A 21,995-nucleotide genomic window follows, 5' to 3' on the forward strand; every position below is an offset into this window, starting at 1 on the left:
TTTACAGTCTGAATTTTTCCATACTACAAGTGCAAAATTCAGCCAAAATAAATTGTTCTAGCACCATGCCCAATTGATTTCTGATTATCCTGCATTTTCAATTTTGAAAGCGTGGCCATTCTTGGTGAATCTGATTGTGGATTCTTCTAAGGTTACAGGAACCCAGTAGTTGCACTGAGGAGCTGGGCTCGCCTTGGGATGGGGAGTCTACTGGTTGGAACACTTAAGCAGTGGGATCTGAATGTAAATCCTTTGAGTTCGTGTGTTTTACCTTCACATTACTACGCATGTTAAGAATTGGTTTAGTCACTAGTTATTCAGTTATAGGTTACCTTCAATTATGATTAAAGTATATGGTGTCTTTTGCATATTCTATGTGCCATACCTGCTGCTTACTAGAATGTTATCTTGTCATTTAATAACACTCGAGTTACTGATTTTTTTTTTTCCCATTGTGTCCCATATGCAACCTGCTTAATTGAAATTTCTTACATATAGGGAGTGCAGTGATTTGCATTGTGGAATGGGATTGACTCCTCTCCCACTCTCCCCACTCGATAGAAATAGGAGACTTATCATGCCTGTTTTGCTAGAGTAATCCGAAACTAATCCAACTTCCGTGCTCTCTTCCCATAGCCACTTATCTTCCTCTGCTTCAAATATTTATCCAATTTTTCCTTAACTATGCAATGGTCTCTGCCTCAACCAATCCCTGTGGCAAAGCATTCCATGCTCCAAAAACCCACTGCATCAAAAATGTTCTCCTGACCTCTTTCTTCTCTCTTCTAGTGATCATTGCTGGCTCCCCAACCAAAAGGCATGGTTTTTCCCTATTCACTATATTAAAATCCTTCATTAATCTTAAAAACCTCGATTTAAATCTTAGCTTCTCTGTTTCAGATGCTGCATTGAACACTTTCCAGTGCAATGTCACAATATGCATATTTAAGGAGGATTGAAAAATTGTGACCAAAGCCTCTACTATCTTCTGCCTCACTTCTTTCAATAGCCTAGATGGACACTGTCGGGGTCCAGTCTGTATCCAACCTGAGTTCTAATTTTTTTAAACCAATTCCTTTACTGCAGTTGTCTCTAATAGTTGTTCCATATTTTCCTGTAGTGCACCTACTTTCTAATTTTCACCATTTGTTAGAAAAAAAATATTATTTTTGCCATACCTTCATGCTCTATAATTAGGCTCCTTCTCTCATTCCTGAGTGGTCCTACCCACCTCAAACTGTTATACCGTACCATCTTCCACCCTCCATAAACTTAAAGTGTAATCCAAAGCTCTGCTGCCCTTATCCTAATTCGCACCAAGTCCTGTTCACCCATCACCCCTGTGGTCGCTGACCTACATTGGCTCCTGGTTAAGCATTACCTCTATTTTTTTTAATTCACATCCTTGTTTTCAAATCCCTCCATGACCTTGTTCCTCCCTATCTCTGCAACCTCCTTCAGCCCTACAACTCACTGAAATATCTGCGTTCCTCCAATTCAAGCCTCTTGAGCATCCCTAATTTTAATTGCTCCACCATTGGCGGCTGTGCCTTCTGCTGACAAAGCTCTGAGCTCTGGAATTCCCTCCCTGCCCCCCCCCCCCCCAAAAAAAAACTCACCGCTCTATCTCTCTTTCCTCCTTTAAAGATGCTCCTTAAGAATGACCTCTTTGATCAAGCTTTTGGTCATCTGCTCTAATATCTCATGTGGCTTGGTGTCGAATTTTGTTTGATAATGCTCCTGTAAAGCGCCTTGCAATGTTTTACTACGTTAAAGGTGCTATAAAAAGACAAGTTGTTTTTATATGCTTATAAAAACCCTTGCTATTTCATTTTATATTAACTGTTGGTCTCCTTTCATGTTCCCTTTATAGCCCTATTCTCTGTTTTCAGCTCCCACTAAACTTTTATATTACTCAGTACTTCAGTATTGTTGACCCTAATTTTATCATGCCTCCTTTTTAAGTTTCAGTTTAATTTTAATATCTGCCTTTCCATGCAACTCTATGATGCAGCAATGTTTTGCATTATAGAAATAGATTTACATTAACTCTATCCATCTTACATTTTAAGATTCCTGGCCCTTTGCTAACTTTTCTGCCAGTTCATTCGGAGCCAGATCCCTTTAGTTTTTGCTGAACTTTGTCTTTTTCCAGTCCAGCTCCCTTATCTTTGACCCATCTTTTTCCTTTTCTATTCTAACATTGAGCCTAACTATCTTGTAGGCACAATTTCCCAGCGGGGTCTTTATAATATCTTGAGTAGTTGACTGGTACATGTAGTTCATGAAAACTGAATTTTGACTTCTCCTTCTCTCACCTTGGCCATGACTGCGGGAGGGTGAGGCTCTGAGTTTGGTGGCTGCTGTGTGTCGTCTGCATTATGACTCTTGTTATAGGACAACTGCAAATCCTCTGCTCTCCTCGGTAAAATAATATGCCCTCGTTGTCTAATCATTTGTGTAAGATATAAAAATTGCCTTTTTGCATGCTTGAGGCATAACTAAATGCGATGGAGAGGAAAAGGTTGGATGTTGAGAGAGTAGGTATCCTTTCACTGGATCTGCCCAAGGCTTCCTGCAATTGCACGGTCCTAATGCCGCCCGTGAGTACATGAGGAGAGGGGGGCCATTTACAATTTCAGCTCGCATGGGGGGTGGGGGTCAGGAAGGGAAGATGGGTGGTCAATTCAGGGGAATGGATAGGGGGTGGTGGGGTCAAGGGAGCAGGAAGTGAGTCTAATGGACAAGATGAGTTTGGAGAAAGCATGAAGAGAAATAGAAGAAAAATGGGAGAAAGACACTGATTTAGGGTGGGGGGTGCGGTGGGGGGAGGGTTGTGGTGCGCTTAGTAGGCAAGGGGAGTCAATCTTAGTGACGAAGTTTGAGCTTCTCGCACTTTGAAGTGAGAGTGCAGGGGCAGGAGAGACAGGTCTAAGGAGATGGTTGGTAGTGGAGAAAAGAAGCCAGATTTATCTTTGCTCGCCAGGATTATTCTGGCTTTGGCAGAAGAGAGTGCGGCCTAGTGTTTGATCGCCAATCTGTGAGCCCTGCTGAAAGCTATGCATGTGTGGACGTTGGTTGGTGATTCATCAAGCTCTGTTCGCTGATGATTACTGTCTCGATTCACACATGAAAGCAGCTACTTCAGCAAGGTGCTGGAGGGCTGTTATTGCTCATGGAATCTCATCCCAGCATTGGGGAGAAAAGTGAATAAAATTGAGGGAGAAGAGAAACTGCTATTTACATACAATTTTCTCCCAGCCCCCACTCCCCTTCCACCGCTTATTCTTGTTTTTAATCACTGTTCCCTTGCCAGAACAAGCTGCAATCAAACTGACAGCATGCAAAAATGGAGGAATTAAAATCAGATAAGAACTAAGTACTTCAGTTAGTATTTTGTCCCTGATTCCTCACATCCTTCTCAAAATAATAGATCAAATGCAAAAATATAACTAGATTGTAATAAAAATTGATTCCTCCTATTCCCCTGCATTCATTTCAATCATTTCAAAACATAAAGTCTCAATATTATTACCCAAGGGAGGAGCTTGGTGTAAATACTTTTTTTTCTGTCCTTGTATTTTTTGTGCTCTTTGATTTCTTCCGTTTTTCAGTTTACTCTTCCATTATCTTTGCTTTTCTTTAGCTGTTTTCCCTCCTTCGCAGTCTTTGTTGTTTTCAGGCTGTCTGGAGATTTGATTTCCTTATCTGAGAAATGGAATGACCTGAAAGTTTAGATTGCCAGGAGGAGCAGAAAGCTGTATAAACAATACAATATATATATTTTTTTTAAAATCTGGAATAAAATCCTAAACCTCTAAGGTGAGTTTTAAAGCAGAAATGGACATGTGATCCTGCGGGGATTGTAACTGAGGATAGGCAGCTTGACTGAAGCTCTCAGCCTGCAATTTTGTCTTTCAATCAAGCTGTCTTTCCTCAATTACACCGTTGCTTGTACTCCCGCTTGTCCATTATTGCTTAATTATCATTTTGTTTGCTTTTTTTAAAAACGTTGTTAATCTTGCTTCAATGTCATTAACCCTTCCGAGAGCATATGGGGACATAAATAATGGATGGAGTCAATTTGAAGCTACAAATTATTCAGGGCGACCGTTTTCTTGTTTGATAATCCTGTGCATGGTAGCTTCGAAGATTGAAGGTTAAATATGTAAAGCAGTCGTGTAGAAAAGAAAATAACGGCAATCAATAAAGCTTTTGAAATGCTAAGATTATCAGAAGGAGGAATTGAACTGTACAATGATATTTAAAAATCCATTTGCTTGGTTCTGATGCATTCCAAAGGAGTGTCATAAGTGGTGTTGGCATTTAAAGGTCAAGAAAAATTTAGATGGTTTACAAAATGCATTTGATAATAGGCAGGCCTGTGGTGCCACCCATTAGCCACTGATAAGAACATAAGAACATAAGAAATAGGAGCAGGAGTAGGCCATTTGGCCCCTCGAGTCTGCTCAGCATTCAATAAGATCATGGCTGATCTGATCATGGGCTCAGCTCCACTTCCCTGCCCACTCCCCATAACCCTTTACTCCCTTATCGCTCAAAAATCTGTCTATCTCTGCCTTAACTATAATCAATGACCCAGCCTCCACAGCTCTCTGGGGCAGAGAATTCTATTGAATTACAACCCTCTGAGAGAAGAAATTTCTCCTCATCTCAGTTTTAAATAGGCGGCCCCTTATTCTGACTCTGTCCCCTAGTTTTAGTTTCCCGAATGGAAATATCCTCTCTGCATTCAACTTGTCGAACCCCCTCATTATCTTATAACTTTCAATACGATCACTTCTCATTCTTATGAACCCCAATGTGTATAGGCCCAACCTATCTTCATAAGTCAACCCCCTCATCTCCGGAATCAACTTAGTGAATCTTCTCTGAACAGCCTCCAATGCAAGTATATCCTTCCTTAAATACGGAGACCAAAACTGTATGCAGTACTCCAGGTGTGGCCTCACCAATACCCTATACAGTTGTAGCAGGACTTCTCTGCTTTTATACTCTATTCCCCTTACAATAAAGACCAACATTCCATTTACCTTCCTGATTACTTGCTGTACCTGCATACTAACTTTTTGTGTTTCATGCGCCAGGTCTCTCTGTACTGCAGCGCTTTGCAATTTTTCTCCATTTAAATTAAAATTTGCTTTTCTATTATTTCTGCCAAAGTGGATAACCTCATATTTTCCCACATTATAGGCCCAAATTTCCCTAACCTCTTTTTCTGGCACCCTCACTCGAGCTGCGACGCTTTTGCCCACCTCCAAGTGCGCCGAAAAAAGACCTCCATATTTTGGCCGCTCCCCAGCCTCTCCTCCGTCGTGGCGCAGCGTGGCCCAATGGATTTTTCAGTGCCGGGACCTCTGCACATGCACGCTGGAGTCTACGCGCATGTGCAGCAGCTCCTGGTAGGCCGTTTCTGTGTGGGAGGCCGCTGCAGGCTGTGTGGGAGGGGCTGAAGCACGAAGTTCCGAGCTCTGGCCGAATGGGCTCCCTCATCGGCGGCCTGCTGCGTTCCCTTAGGTAGGATTTCTATTTTTTATTTATTACTTACTGATTGATTTTGGTGCTTTAGGTGCAGGGTTCCTCCTATTTTTTTTATTATTTATTGATTGCTTATTACTTTGGTCTTGGTGCTTTAGGGGCAGGATTCCTTCTATTTTTTATTAATTAATTGCTTATTACTTTTTGTGCTTTGTTTGGTGCTTGGTAGCACTTTAAATGTAGTTACTTGCGCTGATTCCTTAACTGTAAGTAAGTTCTTTCTGTGTGGATAGAAGTGGACACATACGCTGCCTTAAGTTAGTTTAGTACAACTTTTTCTGGTCAAATTGGCTTAAATGGTGCAAGTGGTTGGGAATGCCTCCTTTTGGAAAAAAAACTGACCTAACAAAAAACCTAACTAACTCACTCACAGTGGCGCAAATTAAGTGGCTATATTTACAACTAAAAAGATACACCGGAAAAATCAAGTTACGCCAAAAAAAACGGTGCAACTCATGGAGAAATTTGGGCCCTATACTCCATCTGCCAAATTTTTGCCCACCCACTTAGCCTGTCTATATCCCTTTGCAGATTTTTAGTGTCCTCCTCACAATTTGCTTTCCCACCCATCTTTGTATCATCAGCAAACTTGGCTACATTACACTCGGTCCCTTCATCCAAGTCATTAATATAGATTGTAAGTAGTTGAGGACCCAGCACCGATCCCTGCGGCACCCCACTAGTTACTGTTTGCCAACTGGAAAATTACCCATTTATCCCGACTCTCTGTTTTCTGTTAGTTAACCAATCCTCTATGCATGCTAATATATTACCCCAACCCCGTGAGCTTTTATCTATGTAGTAACCTCTTATGTGACACCTTATCGAATGCCTTCTGGAAATCCAAATACACCACATCCACTGGTTCCCCCTATCCACCCTGTTTGTTACTTCATCGAAGAACTCCAGAAAATTTGTCAAACATGATTTCCCTTTCATATAATTACTATATTGATGTACTGTGTGTGTCGAAGATGAAAATTGACAATATGGTAAGTTACATATATCAATCTAGGTTTGATGGAAGGAAATAAGTGGGTAAGACAACCTGCAATATGCTTGTGCACCTCAAAGTAGAAAATTTAAAGGCAGCATTGACAGGGGTCTGAGAATGGCATCGCTTCCTTGCTGTGTTGTTGGGCAGTGATGTGTAACGTGAAGGGTCTGGGGAGATGGTGACAGAATATTGGCATGGGAAACAGCAGAGTAAGATGCGCACTTTTGAGACTCCCCTTGAATGCTGATAGGGGACTTGAAGTAAAGCCCTTTAGGCAAGGTACTGCCTATTGGTACTTTGGAAGTCACCAAGCTACTCGGCTTCAGATGGAAAATGGAGAGGACGCCTGGGGGGGAAATGTGTGAACGTGGCTGGGAACCTGCATGGGCATCTAATGAAGCTCAAGTTTAAATTTGAACTTAATGGAGGGTGGCATACATGTTGGGATGCACAATATATTGAAATGTAGGCTGCATTTTTAAAATAAGTTGTCAGTGAGTCAACCCTACAGGTATATCTGGTCACAAAGACAGATTACAAGATAAGAACACTCTGTTCACAGTTGGGGTCTGAGTTTGAATCCAGCCCAGACACATGAGATGAATATTAAACCATCTTTATCTTTGATAACTGTTAAGGATCTAAAGTAAAATCAGTGGCAATTTTAACCCAGATGTTCCTAAATGGTGCATAATTTAGGGCAAAATGATTGTTTGCTCAGAAGCACAAGACTAGCTGTGCCAACATTACAAAGATGCAGTATGGGTACACTTGAAGATGGAGGTGACACAACATCACTGAGGCTGAGTAAAGAGACCATTTAATTGATGCTACCTCTGAACTGGGAGTGCTTTCATGTTGGCAGTGTGCGCCAGTGGAATGTGGAAAAATGCACCATTTACTCAGCTTCTGTTGCAATTGCTTTACGTGGGTTCTAAAAAAACGGATTCAAATTTGAAGACTAATTGGTATTGTAATAGGTCAGTGGAAAAATACAACATAGAGGAAAATCTCCAAAATGTTAGCAAGTTTAGAGTTTCAGTTTTTGCCCCAATTGTTGAAATCTCCAGAATGCTATCTGATATTTATACAATTGTAAGATGCCTGTGTCCATGGAGAAGACGCTGTGATGACCCGAGAGGCCTGATGTCATCACAGTAACAAAATGGAAGGATCTAGCGACTGGACTTGTGTTGCAGAATAAGTTTTTCACAATGGATAATTTAGTCACCTGGCCTTTTTTAATGAGTTAATAATAGAGTAAATGCACTTTTGGTCAAAGGCTGGTCTCTAAGATGTAACCTGTATTTAATTTACTTACAAATTGAAACTTAGCACAATAAATGAACTTACTTGGATTGTTTTTTTCACATTTTGAAATGAAAAGATTCTCATTTTTATGTTGAGAAAACTTAAGTGTTCTCTTTAAAGCATAAATCTAATGGTGCCAGCATTGGCTCAGTGGTAACACTCTCTCTCGCAAGAGTCAGAAGGTTGCAGGTTCAAGTCCCACTTCACAGACTTGAGCACCTAATCCAGGCTGACGCCTTGGTGCTATACAGAGGGAGTGCTGCACTGTCTGAGGTGCCGTCTTTCAAATAAAACGTTAAACTGAAGCTCTCTCTTGGGTGGATGTAAAATATTCCAATACACTACTCAAAGAGCAGGGAAGTTCTCCCCAGTGTCCTGGGCAATAGTCATCCTTTAACCAGAATTACTTTTTTTTAAAAAAAGATTATCTGGTCATTATCTCATTGTTATTTGTGGAACCTTGCTGAGCGCAAATTGACTACTGCGTTTCCCAACATTACAACAGAGACTGGGCTGAAAAAGCACTTCTTCAGCTGCAAATCTCTTTGGGATGTCCTGAAGTTGTGAAAGGTGCAAGATAAATGTAGTTCATTTTCACAATCTGCCGTTTTTGACTTGGTTCGAGGTTGATCTATACATTTTGTTATTTTAGTTGAATATTGAAGTCATAGTTTACAAAATAAAAATAGAAAATGCTGGAAATATTCAGAAGGCCTTGCCTGTTGTGTATTTCCAGCATTTTTTGCTTTTATTTCAGATTTCCAGCATCCGTAGTATTTTTCTTTTCTCCTAGTATACGAAACCTGTTTGCGCTGTTCCTATATTATATAAACAATGGGCTTTAGAGTTAAAAGTGGTGACTTTACATAGAATCGAACCATTTTACTTTGTCCTTTTAGAGTGACTAAAGAAGTGGATGCTGCTTCTAAAGAAGCTAAAGATTTTTTGCAAAACCGGAATGAAGATCCGGAAAAACGTTCTCCAGCAGCACCAGCGAGCACGGAAACGGGAGCCCCGACAGGTTCAGGGTAAGTACCGATTCCCATAACTCATACATGGTTAGAAATTGGCTTCTCTCGATGCCAGTCAAAGCAGATTATCAATATGAAGATATTCTGGAACGTGCATTGGTTGTTCAGTTAGTCACTTATCTTTTTATATATTTTACATAGGAGACTGGAGACCTCCTAATGTATCCACATTTATGGCAGAACTCCAGCCCAACTTGCTTTGAGTCGGTTGTACTTGTACTACTGCATTTCCCAAATCTCTTTAAATTCAGTCTTGCCGATGTGCAATTGGATTGGCAATGTGGTTTTGTCATGTCTCCAGACTGGGTCATTTTCTGAAGATAATGTTCAGATCAGTATTTGGACACACAATTATGTCCAAAGTCTCGAAGCTCAACGTGGTTTCAAGTTACTTAGGAAAAAAGTGGTTTAACTCAAGGTCCATGTTGGCACAGTATAGGCACTGAATTTGTTTCTTTTAAAACCCATGTTGGAGGAGGAAACTACCTGGCAACTGTGAAGTGGATGGTTCACATGAAAAGTTTCACTGTGGAGTTGAATCCATATCAAATTCATTGAAGTCTACTGTAAGAAGAGCTTATAAGGATCTGAAGGGGCTATGTGTGGCAGATCTTTTTTGACAGAATATTGGTGCTACATCAGTGCTTGATTTAGTCCAAATTATATGTAAGAAAATTTATTTATAATCTAGGTAATTCACAAATCCCAGTGGATTAAACAGTACTAATTAGTTTCCAGCTCGTTTATTATATCTATAGGTGATGGATCTCACTTCTGTTTTATCAAAGAATTTAAAAGGTCCTTAATTATTCCCAGGTCAATGGAACAGCATGCTCTGGATCAGTTTGACATTGCATACGTTCATTTTAATGATTGGAGAACACCAAGTTCTTTTCATTGTTTAATCATTTTTGCTAATGATAGAACTGTTTTTTAATACTTTAGATTCTTATTTTTTGCTTTTCTACAAAACTTTGTTCTAAAATCTTCACATTTAATTCGCTAAATACATATCAATATGAAAATGTGAATTCATGAATGATTTAACTGCAGTGAGATGGGAGAGTGACGATATATATTTAAGACTAGTTGTGTTGTACTTTAAGGCAAAATAATTTTCAGATTTGCTCTTCGTGGTCAATTATATTCGAAACATCCTAGAAAATGAAATGGTATTCTCGGGGGTTTTTTCCTACATGTTTTCACTTATTGAATTTTTGGGACTTTTCCTGCAGGCATGTATGTGTTACTTTGAAACATGCAGGTAACATGTATTTAGAAACTCTGCCCTTTCTCATGGACATTTTTTCAGCTGCAGATTTCCAAAAATACCATTGGGCAATCTGAATCTGGCAGTGCCTTTGGGAATGTAAGAAATAGGGCAAGTGATTGACTGCCATCTTATTGTGAAGAAAGTGCTGCTTCTCTGTTTCCCGTTCTCTTTCATGCGTAGGGACATAGAAACATAGAAAATAGGTGCAGGAGTAGGCCATTCAATAAGATCATGGCTGATCATTCCCTCAGTACCCCTTTCCAGCTTTCCCTCCATAGCCCTTGATCCCTTTAGCAGTAAGAGCCATATCTAACTCCCTCTTGAATATATCCAATGAACTGGCATCAACAACTCTCTGCGACAGGGAATTCCATAGGTTAACAACTCTGAGTGAAGAAGTTTCTCCTCATCTCAGTCCTAAATGGCCTATCCCTTATCCTATGACTCTGTCCCCTGGTTCTGAAATTCCCCAACATCGGGAACATTCTTCCCGCATCTAACCTGTTCAGTCCCGTCAGAATCTTATACGTTTCTATGAGATCCCCTCTCATCCTTCTAAACTCCAGTATATAAAGGCCCAGTTGATCCAGTCTCTCCTCATATGACAGTCCAACCATCCCTGGAATCAGTCTGGTGAACCTTCGTTACACTCCCTCAATAGCAAGAACGTCCTTCCTCAGATTAGGAGACCAAAACTGAACACAATATTCCAGGTGAGGCCTCACTAAGGCCCTGTACAACTGCAGTAAGACCTCCCTGCTCTTATATTCAAATCCCCTAGCTATGAAGGCCAACATACCATTTGCCGCCTTCACCGTCTGCTGTACCTGCATGCCCACTTTCAGTGGCTGATGAACCATGACACCCAGGTCTCGTTGCACCTCCCCTTTTCCTAATCTGCCGCCATTCAGATAATATTCTGCCTTTGTGTTTTTGCCCCCAAAATGGATAACCTCACATTTATCCACATTATACTGCATTTGCCCACACACCTAACCTGCAGTCACCCTGCAGCCTCTTAACGTTCTCCTCACAGCTCACACCACCACCCAGTTTAGTGTCATCTGCAAACTTGGAGATATTACACTCAATTCCTTCATCTAAATTGTTAATGTATATTGTAAAGAGCTGGGGTCCCAGCACTGAGCCCTGTGGCACTCCACTAGTCACTGCCTGCCATTCTGAAAAGGTCCTGTATATCCCGACTCTCTGCTTCCTGTCTGCCAACCAATTCTCTATCCACGTAAGTACATTACCCCCAATACCATGCGCTTTGATTTTGCACACCAATCTCTTTTGCGGGAACTTGTCAAAAGCCTTTTGAAAGTCCAAATACACCACATCCACTGGTTCTCCCTTGTCCACTCTGTTAGTTACATCCTCAAAAAATTCGTCAAGCATGATTTCCCTTTCATAAATCCATGCTGACTTGACCGATTCTGTCACTGCTTTCCAAATGCGCTGCTATTTCATCCTTAATGATTGATTCCAACATTTTCCCCACTACTGATGTCAGGCTAACCGGTCTATAATTACCCGTTTTCTCTCTCCTGCCTTTTTTAAAAAGTGCCATTACATTAGCTATCCTCCAGTCCACAGGAACTGATCCAGAGTCGATAGACGGTTGGAAAATGATCACCTATGCATCCACTATTTCTAGGGCCACTTCCTTAAGTACTCTGGGATGCAGACTATCAGGCCCTGGGGATTTATTGGCCTTCAATCCCATCAATTCCCCTAACACAATTTCCCGCCTAATAAGGATATCCTTCAGTTCCTCACTAGACCCACTGTCCCCTAGTACATTTAGAAGGTTACTTGTGTTTTCCTTCGTGAAGACAGAACTGAAGTATTTGTTCAATTGGTCTGCCATTTCTTTGTTCCCCATTATAAATTCACCTGAATCCGACTGCAAGGGACCTACGTTTGTCTTCACTAATCTTTTTCTCTTCACACATTTATAGAAGCGTTTGCAGTCAGTTTTTATGTTCCCTGCAAGCTTCCTCTCGTACTCCATTTTCCCCCTCTTAATTAAACCCTTAGTCCTCCTCTGTTGAATTCTAAATTTCTTCCAGTCCTCAGGTTTGTTGCTTTTTCTAGACAATTTATATGCCTCGTGCTGACAGGACAGCAGAGGAGGCATGGTGCTTTACTTTACTCTTTTTATAAAGTACTGACTGGAGAAGAAAATCTGGATCCTCAATATGAGTTGGTGCAGACAGACTAGATTCTGGAGGCCTCTGAAAATATCAAGTTATATTGAGCAGCAGCTCTCTCAGCAGAGCAATAACTAAATTCCTTTGCTTCACTGCTGCTGGTCAGTGTCATTTTGACCATGAGAACATTAACAGCAGCAGGTGTAGGTCATACGGCCCCTCAAGCCTGCTCTGTTATTCATTAAGGCTGATCTTCTACCTCAACTCCACTTTCCCACCCTATACTCATAATCCCTTGATTCTCCTAGTCCAAAAATCTATCGATCTCCATCTTGAATATACTCAACGACTGGAATTCTCTAACCCAGAGGGCTATGGATGCTCAAAGATTCACAACCCTCTGAGTGAAGAAATTTCTCCTCATCTCAGTTCTAAATAGCCAGCTCCTTATCCTGAGACTGTGCCCCCTAGTTCTAGACTCTCGGCCAGGGGAAACCAACTCTCAGCAGCTCCCCTGTCGAACCCTCCATGTACTGGCTACTAAGACTCAAAGGAGAAAATCGGGCACTGGGTGCAATTCAGTGAAGAGCCATGGTGATGATTCCTAGTGTTCAAGGTTTGGCTTATAAGAAAAGACCGGAGAAATCTAGACTTGTGAGGCTGAGCGGTGATCTCGTTTACTGCGGCTCCTCCCATGATTTTGAGATTGTAAATATCTGAACTTAGCAGCTCCCTTTGGTAGAATAGCTGTGAACCTACCACTTGCAATAATGTGATATCTTAAAACATGAACCTCTAACAAATAATAGCTGTACTATGAAGATAATAGTGATGTTAACAGAAAAAAAACAGAAGTCAGAAAGTAGAAGATGGAGGTTCAAAGAGGAAAATACCGTATTGTAAAACAAAAAAATCCCACCAAAACCAACACTATTCCCCTTTAAGGTTCATGGTGGGCTTTGATCTGGTTCAGGATTATAAAGCTGCCTGAACTTTGTTCCTTCTTAAGGTACAGCAGGATTGCTTTGATTGACAGTGCTATTCCAACCATTATAGAAAGCAAGTCAGGTAACAGCTGTGTTTTTTCATAGATTAAGCAACATATTTGGACTTTGGTGTATTTGGACTTTCAAAAGGCTTTTGAGAAGGTCCCACACAAGAGATTGGTGTGCAAAATTAAAGCACGTGGTATTAGTTGGCAGACAGGAAGCAGAGAGTCGGGATAAATGGGTCCTTTTCAGAAGGCAGGCAGTGACTAGTCGGGTGCCGCAGGGCTCAGTGCTGGGACCCCAGCTATTTACAATATACATCAATGATTTAGATGAAGGAATTGAGTGTAATATCTCCAAGTTTGCCGATGACACTAAGCTGGGTGGCAGTGTGAGCTGCGAGGAGGATGCTAAGAGGCTGCAGGGTGACTTGGACAGATTAAGTGAATGGACAAATGCATGGCAGATGCAGTAAAATGTGGATAAATGTGAGGTTATCCACTTTGGTGGCAAAAACATGAAGGCAGAATATTATCTGAATGGCGGCAGATTAGGAAAGGGGGAGGTGCAGCAAGACCTGGGTGTCATGGTACATCAGTCATTGAAAATTGGCATGCAGGTACAGCAGGCGGTGAAGGCGGCAAATGGTATGTTGGCCTTCATAGCTAGGGGATTTGAGTATAGGAGCAGAGAGGTCTTACTGCAGTTGTGCAGGGCCTTGGTGAGGCCTCACCTGGAATATTGTGTTCAGCTTTGGTCTCCTAATCTGAGGAAGGACGTTCTTGCTATTGAGGGAGTGCAGCAAAGGTTCATCAGACTGATCCCCGGGATGGCCGGACTGACCTATAAGGAGAGACTGGATCGACTAGGCCTGTATTCACTGGAGTTTAGAAGAATGAGAGGGGATCTCATAGAAACATATAAAATTCTGACGGGACTGGACAGGTTAGATGGAGGAAGAATGTTCCTGATGTTGGGGAAGTCCAGAACCAGGGGACACAGTCTAAGGATAAGTGGTAAGCCATTTAGGACTGAGTTGAGGAGAAACGTCTTCACTGAGAGTTGTTGATGCCAGTTCGTTGGATATATTCAAGAGGGAATTAGATATGGCCCTTACGGCTAAAGGGATCGAGGGGCAAGGAGAGAAAGCAGGAAAGGAGTACTGAGGTGAATGATCAACCATGATCTTATTGAGTTGTACTGCAGGCTCGAAGGACCGAATGGCCTACTCCTGCACCTATTTTCTATGACTGTACAGCTCACTTATGTTATGCAATAGAGAAATTATTTTCCAGCAGCCAAAGTTAGTTTATGAAGTATTGAACAATGTGATCTGATTTATTTTTTAAATATGACTCTCAGCTTTTATATTCTTAGAATATACTTCTTGCAAATGAGCTAAACTTGTGGAGTGACAGATGATGGCCTGAAGCATTCTATAATATAGTAGATCTGAACTTGAAGATGTTTGCAAGTATATTAATGTAGATTGTTTTTTGTAAGTGTCCTCTGTAATTGTGGCAACCATTAGTCACCAGCAGGCTAGGCATGTCGCTTCTTATTACATAAAACATTAGCTCTTTGACTTCTGTTGCCTTTGCATTAAGATTCTCAGTCTGTAATTGGAACCAAGGTGACTATAGTGTTTGAATTGCTTTCCCATCGAAGAGTCCAAGTTTCCATCTCCACCAGTGTTATTTAGTCTGGTCATTTCGTGACACTAATTATGTCTCTATTTGCACCAAAGCACTTCTGAATCTCAGACTACCGAAGTGAGATCATTCCTTCAGCTGCAGACTGTAATTATGTTTTCAGGGCTGTCAACACCAGGCACTTGTGCTAAAAGGGCTTTGCAACTGCTGAAACATGGAACTACTCTGGACTTCTTTCATCACGGTCAAAGCCACTGCTTTGATCCTAAAATCAGAATACTTGGTTGAAAATTCATAAAACTGATGAGGAGGAATTAACTTGTAATGTTTTTCTTGACTTCTATACATCTAAAAGAGAATCTCAGGCAATAAAGTTCTTTTGAAGCACAGTTGCTATTGTAATGTGAACAGATGATTTTGCACACGGTAAGGCTGCAAAAACAGCAATGAAATGACCAGATCATTTATTTGTGATATTTGAGGGATAAATATTGGTTAGGACTCTGGGAGAAATCCTCTGCTTTTCTTTGAATAATGCTATGTGATCTTTTATGTCCACCTGAGAAGATGAACGGGGCCTCCGCTTAACGTCTCATCTGAAAGACGACACCTCGGAAAGTGCAGCTGTCACTCGGTACTGCACTGAAGTGTCAACCTGGATTATGTGTCAAGTCTGACTTGGAGGAGAGAGTACTACCACTGAGCCAGGGCTAACACCTAAGAGCACAAAGTTTGGATTTGGAGATATTGGGTGAGAAATTGCAGTAGGAGGCGAACCTCTAGAGTGTGCCTCCGACCCGTGAAATAATTACAAAAGTACCTGCTGGTAGCCAGGCTGCGAAAAATTACGGTCCAAGACCTCTAGGCGAAGGGCAGCGTAATGGCTGAAGGATCCCAGGGATGCAGACGGTAAGGAAGTGTACCTGGGACCACATAGGCCTGGTCCTCCAAACAATAAGCAGAATTTATTTTACTCATTTACAAAGGGAATCTCCTAATGACACGCAATGGAATCCCGAAATCTAATCATTGTACAATTTACAGAAATGGAATTTCATTCGTAATTACTTTTATTCCACCAACCTCACTTAAAAATTAAATTTGTTGATAATTTTCTACATCATTACAACTGTAATTTGCATAAATTCATTTCACACAGTGTGTGCGCTTAATTTAGGATATGAAAATATTTAATTAATAGCTTAGCTATCCCCTTGTGCAGATGTAAATGGGCCCTGCGCCTGCTTGTATCAACCGTAAGACTTTGTGAGCAATCGCTGACCAGTCGTTGGGCAAATAGCCCAACTCTGTGCCAGCAATTGCTTTTTCGTGACCCCCTGTCAATGTGTACATTGGCGGGCAGCAAGTTCCGGATTCCGAGCATGAGGAAATCCCAAACTTGCTGTGGATTTCAAAGGGAATATGCCATCATACACACCGCAATTTCAGGGCCATTAGTTCATGCTGAAGATCAATATTTATTTCACTGCTGTTGATTAATTGGGTTTTTGTAACTTCCATCACGTTCCTAATCGTATTGCAAAGAAAATTGAAATAGTGAGTCAGTGACAAGCTCTGCAATGTATAGCTTTTGAATAACCAAGTGAAGGAGGACGTGTCCAATCAACTTATTTCATTTCCAGTCATGAGGGGATTTTCTAGAAGTGCTGATAGCAGTTGATAAAAATGATGCTTTATTTTGCAATGGAGCCATTAACCAACAGTGATTGATTGCTCCAGTGGCTGATTGAATACAGATGTAACACCTGTATTTAAAAAAGGAGGCAGGCAAAAAGCAGGAAACTATAGACCAGTTAGCCTAACATCTGTCATTGGGAAAATTCTGGAGTCCATTATTAAGGAAGCAGTAGCGGGACATTTGGCAAAGCATAATTCAACCAAGCAGAGTCAGCATGGTTTTATGAAAGGGAAATCATGTTTGCCAAATTTGCTGGAGTTGTTTGAGGATGTAACAAGCAGGGTGGATAAGGGGGAACCAGTGGATGTGGTGTATTTGAATTTCCAGAAGGCATTCGATAAGGTGCCACATAAGAGGTTACTGCACAAGATAAAAGCTCATGGGATTTGGGGGTATTATATTTGCATGGATAGAGGATTGGCTAACTAACAAAACAGAGAGTCAGGATAAATGGGTCATTTTCCAGTTGGCAAACAGTGCCTAGTGGGGTGCCGCAGGGATCGGTGCTGGGTCCTCAAGTATTTACAATCTATATTAATGACTTGGATGAAGGGACCGAGTGTAATGTAGCCAAGTTTGCTGATGATACAAAGATGGGTGGGAAAGCAAATTGTGAGGAGGACACACAAAATCTGCAAAGGGCTGATCTTATTGAAAGTTATAAGATAAGGGGAATGCAGAGAGGATATTTCCACTCAGGGAAAACTAAAACTAGGGGACATAGTCTCAGAATAAGGGGCCGCCTATTAAAACTGATGAGGAATTCCTTCTCTGAGGGTTGTAAATCTATGGAATTCTTTGCCCCAGAGAGCTGTGGAGGCTGGGTCATTGAATATATATAAGGCAGAGATAGACAGATTTTTGAGCGATTAAGGGAATAAAGGATTATGGGGAGCAGGCAGGGAAGTGGAGCTGAGTCCATGATTTTATTAAATGGCAGAGCAGGCTCGAGGGGCCAGATGGCCTACTCCTGTTCCTATTTCTTATGTTTTTGTGTAAAGCTGGAACAATTTTGCACAGGGGTTTGGAGGCCTTTCCCAATAAGGTAAAATGCGAGTCACCAATGGCTCAAAGTTGATTCAATGAGTAACTGAGTTAACTGATACCACACAGGCTTCCATGCCCATTTGCCATCACCGTGACCTCGCCCAAAATCCTAGGGACGGGGTAATTTTTTTTTAAAAAAGCAGTTGCCCGCATCAGTACCGGCATGCTTGGGGTGCCCACCCAGGGCCACCGCGAGATTTTGGAATGGCCCCCTGCCACTCTGGGGGATTGACAGGCTGATCTAGCTTAAGTTTTTAGAATTGGCTAAATCCCTTCCTGTGCTGCTCCCTCACTGGTCTGACTATTTCAAAAAAGCAATGGATCTCTTGGATTAACTGCATTCTGGGCCTCGCACGTGACATTGTGCAGTACTGGTGGGATTTCCATCGGAACCTCTGGTCCTGTGCCCAAAAGTCACATCATGAGGTAGAGCGGGCAGAAGAACCTCCCCCATACCTTGCCCGCTGTACGATCTTGTCTTTGGAGCCAGCAGGGGGCCGATACCTTACCAAAATGGGCTCCACCCTATATTAATGCCGCTCTGCCTCACTGCATTAGATTTCTGCCCCTCAGAAACCTGAAATTCATAGGTTTCACACTCTGAAGTCACGTGAAGTTTCACCATTCCCACAGTTCACAAGAGTCTTGGCCATAGACCAGTCTTTCAGGGAAACATGCTCTGTAGCATCATTGGTTCAAAGCAATTACCCCATTCAACTTTCACTGCAGTACAGAGACCAGGTTATATTATCTCAGGATAGTTTTATGAAGGCCTTATGATGGTTTGTAACCCTGAAAACAGATGTTTTTTTTTTAATTAAGTGAAAATCATTTGAAATGTGAAAATGATTACCTTGCATGTAATACCAAATGAAAGAGATATGTTTTATGATGTCCGGTTTTTCTTTTCTACAGCTATAAATTCTGATCTGATAGTGCTGCTTTATTTGCAACACCTGTTTTATCAGAGCTTCAAACGTAGCTCTGTTGTAACTCGTGTGAACATACAGAAAAAGTGCACAGGAATATAGGGAAGTATGGGGACAGAAAGGATTAAACAGTCCAGCTGGTCAGCCCCAAAAACAAATACATTTCAATTGCCTTCTTCCTTGAATACCTATCCAATTCTTCTTTTCAATTTTCCCACACTATCCATCTCCTTTGCTACCTGGAGTAGTTTGTTCCACACATTCACCACTCCGTGTAAAATAGTTAAATATAAACTATCTATGCATCTTCCCTCTCCGAAGCTTGATTCATTGTTGCCTGTTTCAAGAGATTGTAGCAATGTTGAACATATTAGAGCTCAATTTATTTATTCCCTTAAGAATCTTGAATGATATCTCCCCATGGCACCTTTTCTCTAGAGTAAACAATCCCAGGCTCGTCAACTTCTTCTCCATTTGGTTTCCCTTTTCAGCAATAAATATTCTTGCTGTAGTACAACAACCAGATTTGTTTGTAGTACTCCAGGTGAGACCATACCTATGCCTTATAAAGATTGGGATTTGCCTACTCTCCCTCGGATCTGATTAGTATTCCTCATTGTTGCTGTTCGTTTCAGAAGGACAAGATAAGACCATCTGGCCTGCCTGATCGAAAACCCCATTCACCCAGCCCCAGGCAGCGCTAGTTTCTGGAAGAGCCAAAAAATATTGCACGTGGTGTGGTCTTTGATGCCGTTACTCTACCATTGGCGGCCGTACCTACACCTGCCCACATCCGAAGCTCCTCTCTCTCTCTCTCTCTCTCTCTCTCTCTCTCTCTCTCTCTCTCTCCCCTCCTTTAAAACGCTCCTTAAAACCTACCTGTCCTAATATTCTGTGGCTTGGTATCAAATTTTGTTAATCGCTCCTGTGAAGCCTGAAAGGACACTTTACTATGTTAAAGGTGCAAGTTGTTATGGTTTCAGAAGGACTGTGTCCCAAAGATTTACCCCTGGAGGCTGGTGAGCCTATCCCAAATTATATGAAAGATGAACAGTGTTCAAAGATGAGGATGTCCTAGGAAAAGTTGCCAATCTTGTGTTCTTGTTTTATTTTGGTTTTTTTAGTATTCGTTCCTGGGCTGTGGACATCACTGGCAAGGCCAGCATTTGTTACCCCTCCCTAGTGGTGGTGAGCTGCCTTCTTGAACTGCTGCAGTCCACAAAGTGAAGGTACTCCCACAGTGATGTTAGGTAGGGAGTTCCAGGATTTTAACTCAGCCGCGATGAAGGAATGGCGATATATTTCCAAGTCAGGATGGTGTGCAACTTGGAGGGGAACTTGCATGTGGTGGCGTTCTCGTGCGCCTACTACCCTTATCATTCTAGGCGGTAGTGGTTGTAGGTTTGGAAGGTGCTGTCCAAGAAGCCATGGCGAGATACTGCAATGCATCTTGTAGATGGTACAGACTGCAGCCATGGTGCGCCGGTGGTGGAAGCAGTGAATGTTTAAGGTGGTGGATGGGGTGCCATTCAAGCATGATGCTTTGTCCTGGATGGTGTCGAGCATCTTGAGTGTTGTTGGAGCTGCACTCATCCAGGCAAGTGGAGAGTGTTCCATCACATACCTGACTTGCGTTTTGTAGATGGTGGAAAGGGCTGGTCCAGTTAAGTTTTTGGTCAATGGTGACCGCCCCCTCCCCGCGGCTCCCAGGATGTTGATGGGGGGGGGGGGGGGATTCGGTGATAGTAATGCTTTGAATGTCAAGGGGAGGTGGTTAGAGTCTCTCTTTGTTCATACGGCATCATTTTGTGGAGACATTGTGCCTTCACTCCCATTGTGACTATAAACATGTACTGTACATTTCCTGCAATTATCAGATGAAAATGTTTATTGTTCTGGCTTTTAGAACTGATGTGTCTTGTCTTACACAATGTTAAAAGCAGGATTATCATAAAAAAAATAAAGCAAGTAGGGATTGGCCCCTGCACAAACCTTTGTAGAATTTGTGATTTATCTACGAGTAATTGATTGAATATGATTTTCTTTTTGTTTTTGGTGTAGAAATTCTTTACCTAAAAGCAACAAATTCTGTGCTGTACTGTTCTAATGATTCTAGATGTACAAACCCACATTTTCATTTTTCTGAAATCAAATGAATGTGTATATATTCAAAATCTCGATTGGAAGAAAGAAAAACTTGCATTTATATAGCGCCTTTCATGATCACCGGACATTTCAAAGTGCTTTATAGCCAATGAAGTACTTTTGGAGTGTAGTCACTGTGGTAATGTGGGAAATGTGGCAGCCAATTTGTAGGCATAAAGGTACCACTGCAGATGAATGAAAAAGTTAATGTTATCCAACCTGGTGAATCTAAATGATGGCCTTTGCATTCTGCACTCAAATGTGCAAACAAAAATATTTCTTTGAAAAGCTTGGTCCTGGAAACAAATTCTGAAGTCATTTGCACAAGCCCTTCAGATATTGAAGCTCTACCCAAAGAAGTTTAATTTATTCCAATTGTCCCAGTCAACTGGTATTGTCCCATTATAATGTAAATTGACATACATTATGCCTGTCCACAAGAGGGGGCCAAAGTTAGATGTCTAGTAATTATGGATCAGCATTCTGCTTTTGGTTGTTTCAAATATCATAGAATCAGTGAATGATGAGCAGCAGTTCAATCATTATAACCTGCTATCTGGTCACTAAGTTGGCTTCAGAGCAAATCTGTCAATTTGTGTGATGCTTTCAATCTCTTGGTCCAAAATTGGATAAATTCTCTGTGCTCCGCATGTAGTTGGGACCTTTTATAAACCCATTGATAGGTCATGACATCCAAGCTTTGTTGAGAAAATTACATTATGTGGCATATCTGAAATGCAGAGCTGAATATGCAGCTTCCTCAGGATGCAAACACTGGATCATGATAAATTGGCATTCAGCTGCTTGCTGATTATCGGGGAATATTGTCATTGAGTTTGGCTGGCCAGCTTCAGACAAAATCTCTGTCTTGTTGGAATCTGGTTCAAAGCCACACAGATCAATGAACTAAATCAGGAGATCGAATGTTTGCTTGGTCCAATATCTGTTTCCAGGGCCAAGCTTTCCAAAGAAATATTTTTGTTTCTGCGCTCCAATACAGCAGTGATCACATTCTGTGTGACTGCTGCAGTAAGCTACATTTTTAAAAACCTACATTTTTAAAAACCAAACCATCAGTTAAGGGAATTAATATTTAAGTCATCAAATTAATCTTTTATTTGTTGTCACTCATGTTTAACAATATACAAAATATTTCACCAGGACAGTATTGAGAAGAAATTGTGGACCGACCAAGTGAATTGACCCT

At 41.4% G+C, this 21,995-nt stretch overlaps 1 protein-coding gene across 3 annotated transcripts in view; it reads left to right on the forward strand.

Moving 5' to 3' along the window:
- cfdp1 (craniofacial development protein 1) overlaps positions 1 to 21,995 on the forward strand; it is a 219,576-nt gene that overhangs the window by 39,521 nt on the left and 158,060 nt on the right. Inside the window, exons 5-6 of one of the 3 annotated variants that reach the window (XM_070897973.1) lie at positions 8,767 to 8,895; positions 15,064 to 15,349. In XM_070897973.1, the coding sequence (XP_070754074.1) occupies positions 8,767 to 8,895; positions 15,064 to 15,256 (322 nt within the window). In that variant the 3' untranslated portion in view covers positions 15,257 to 15,349. Of the gene's footprint in view, positions 1 to 8,766; positions 8,896 to 15,063; positions 15,350 to 19,767; positions 20,358 to 21,995 lie in introns of those variants that run through there. The other 2 variants (XM_070897974.1, XM_070897972.1) reach the window with 2 other exon arrangements.

Source organism: Pristiophorus japonicus, chromosome 13 (assembly GCF_044704955.1).
Source record: "Pristiophorus japonicus isolate sPriJap1 chromosome 13, sPriJap1.hap1, whole genome shotgun sequence".
Taxonomy (NCBI): Eukaryota; Metazoa; Chordata; class Chondrichthyes; family Pristiophoridae; genus Pristiophorus; species Pristiophorus japonicus.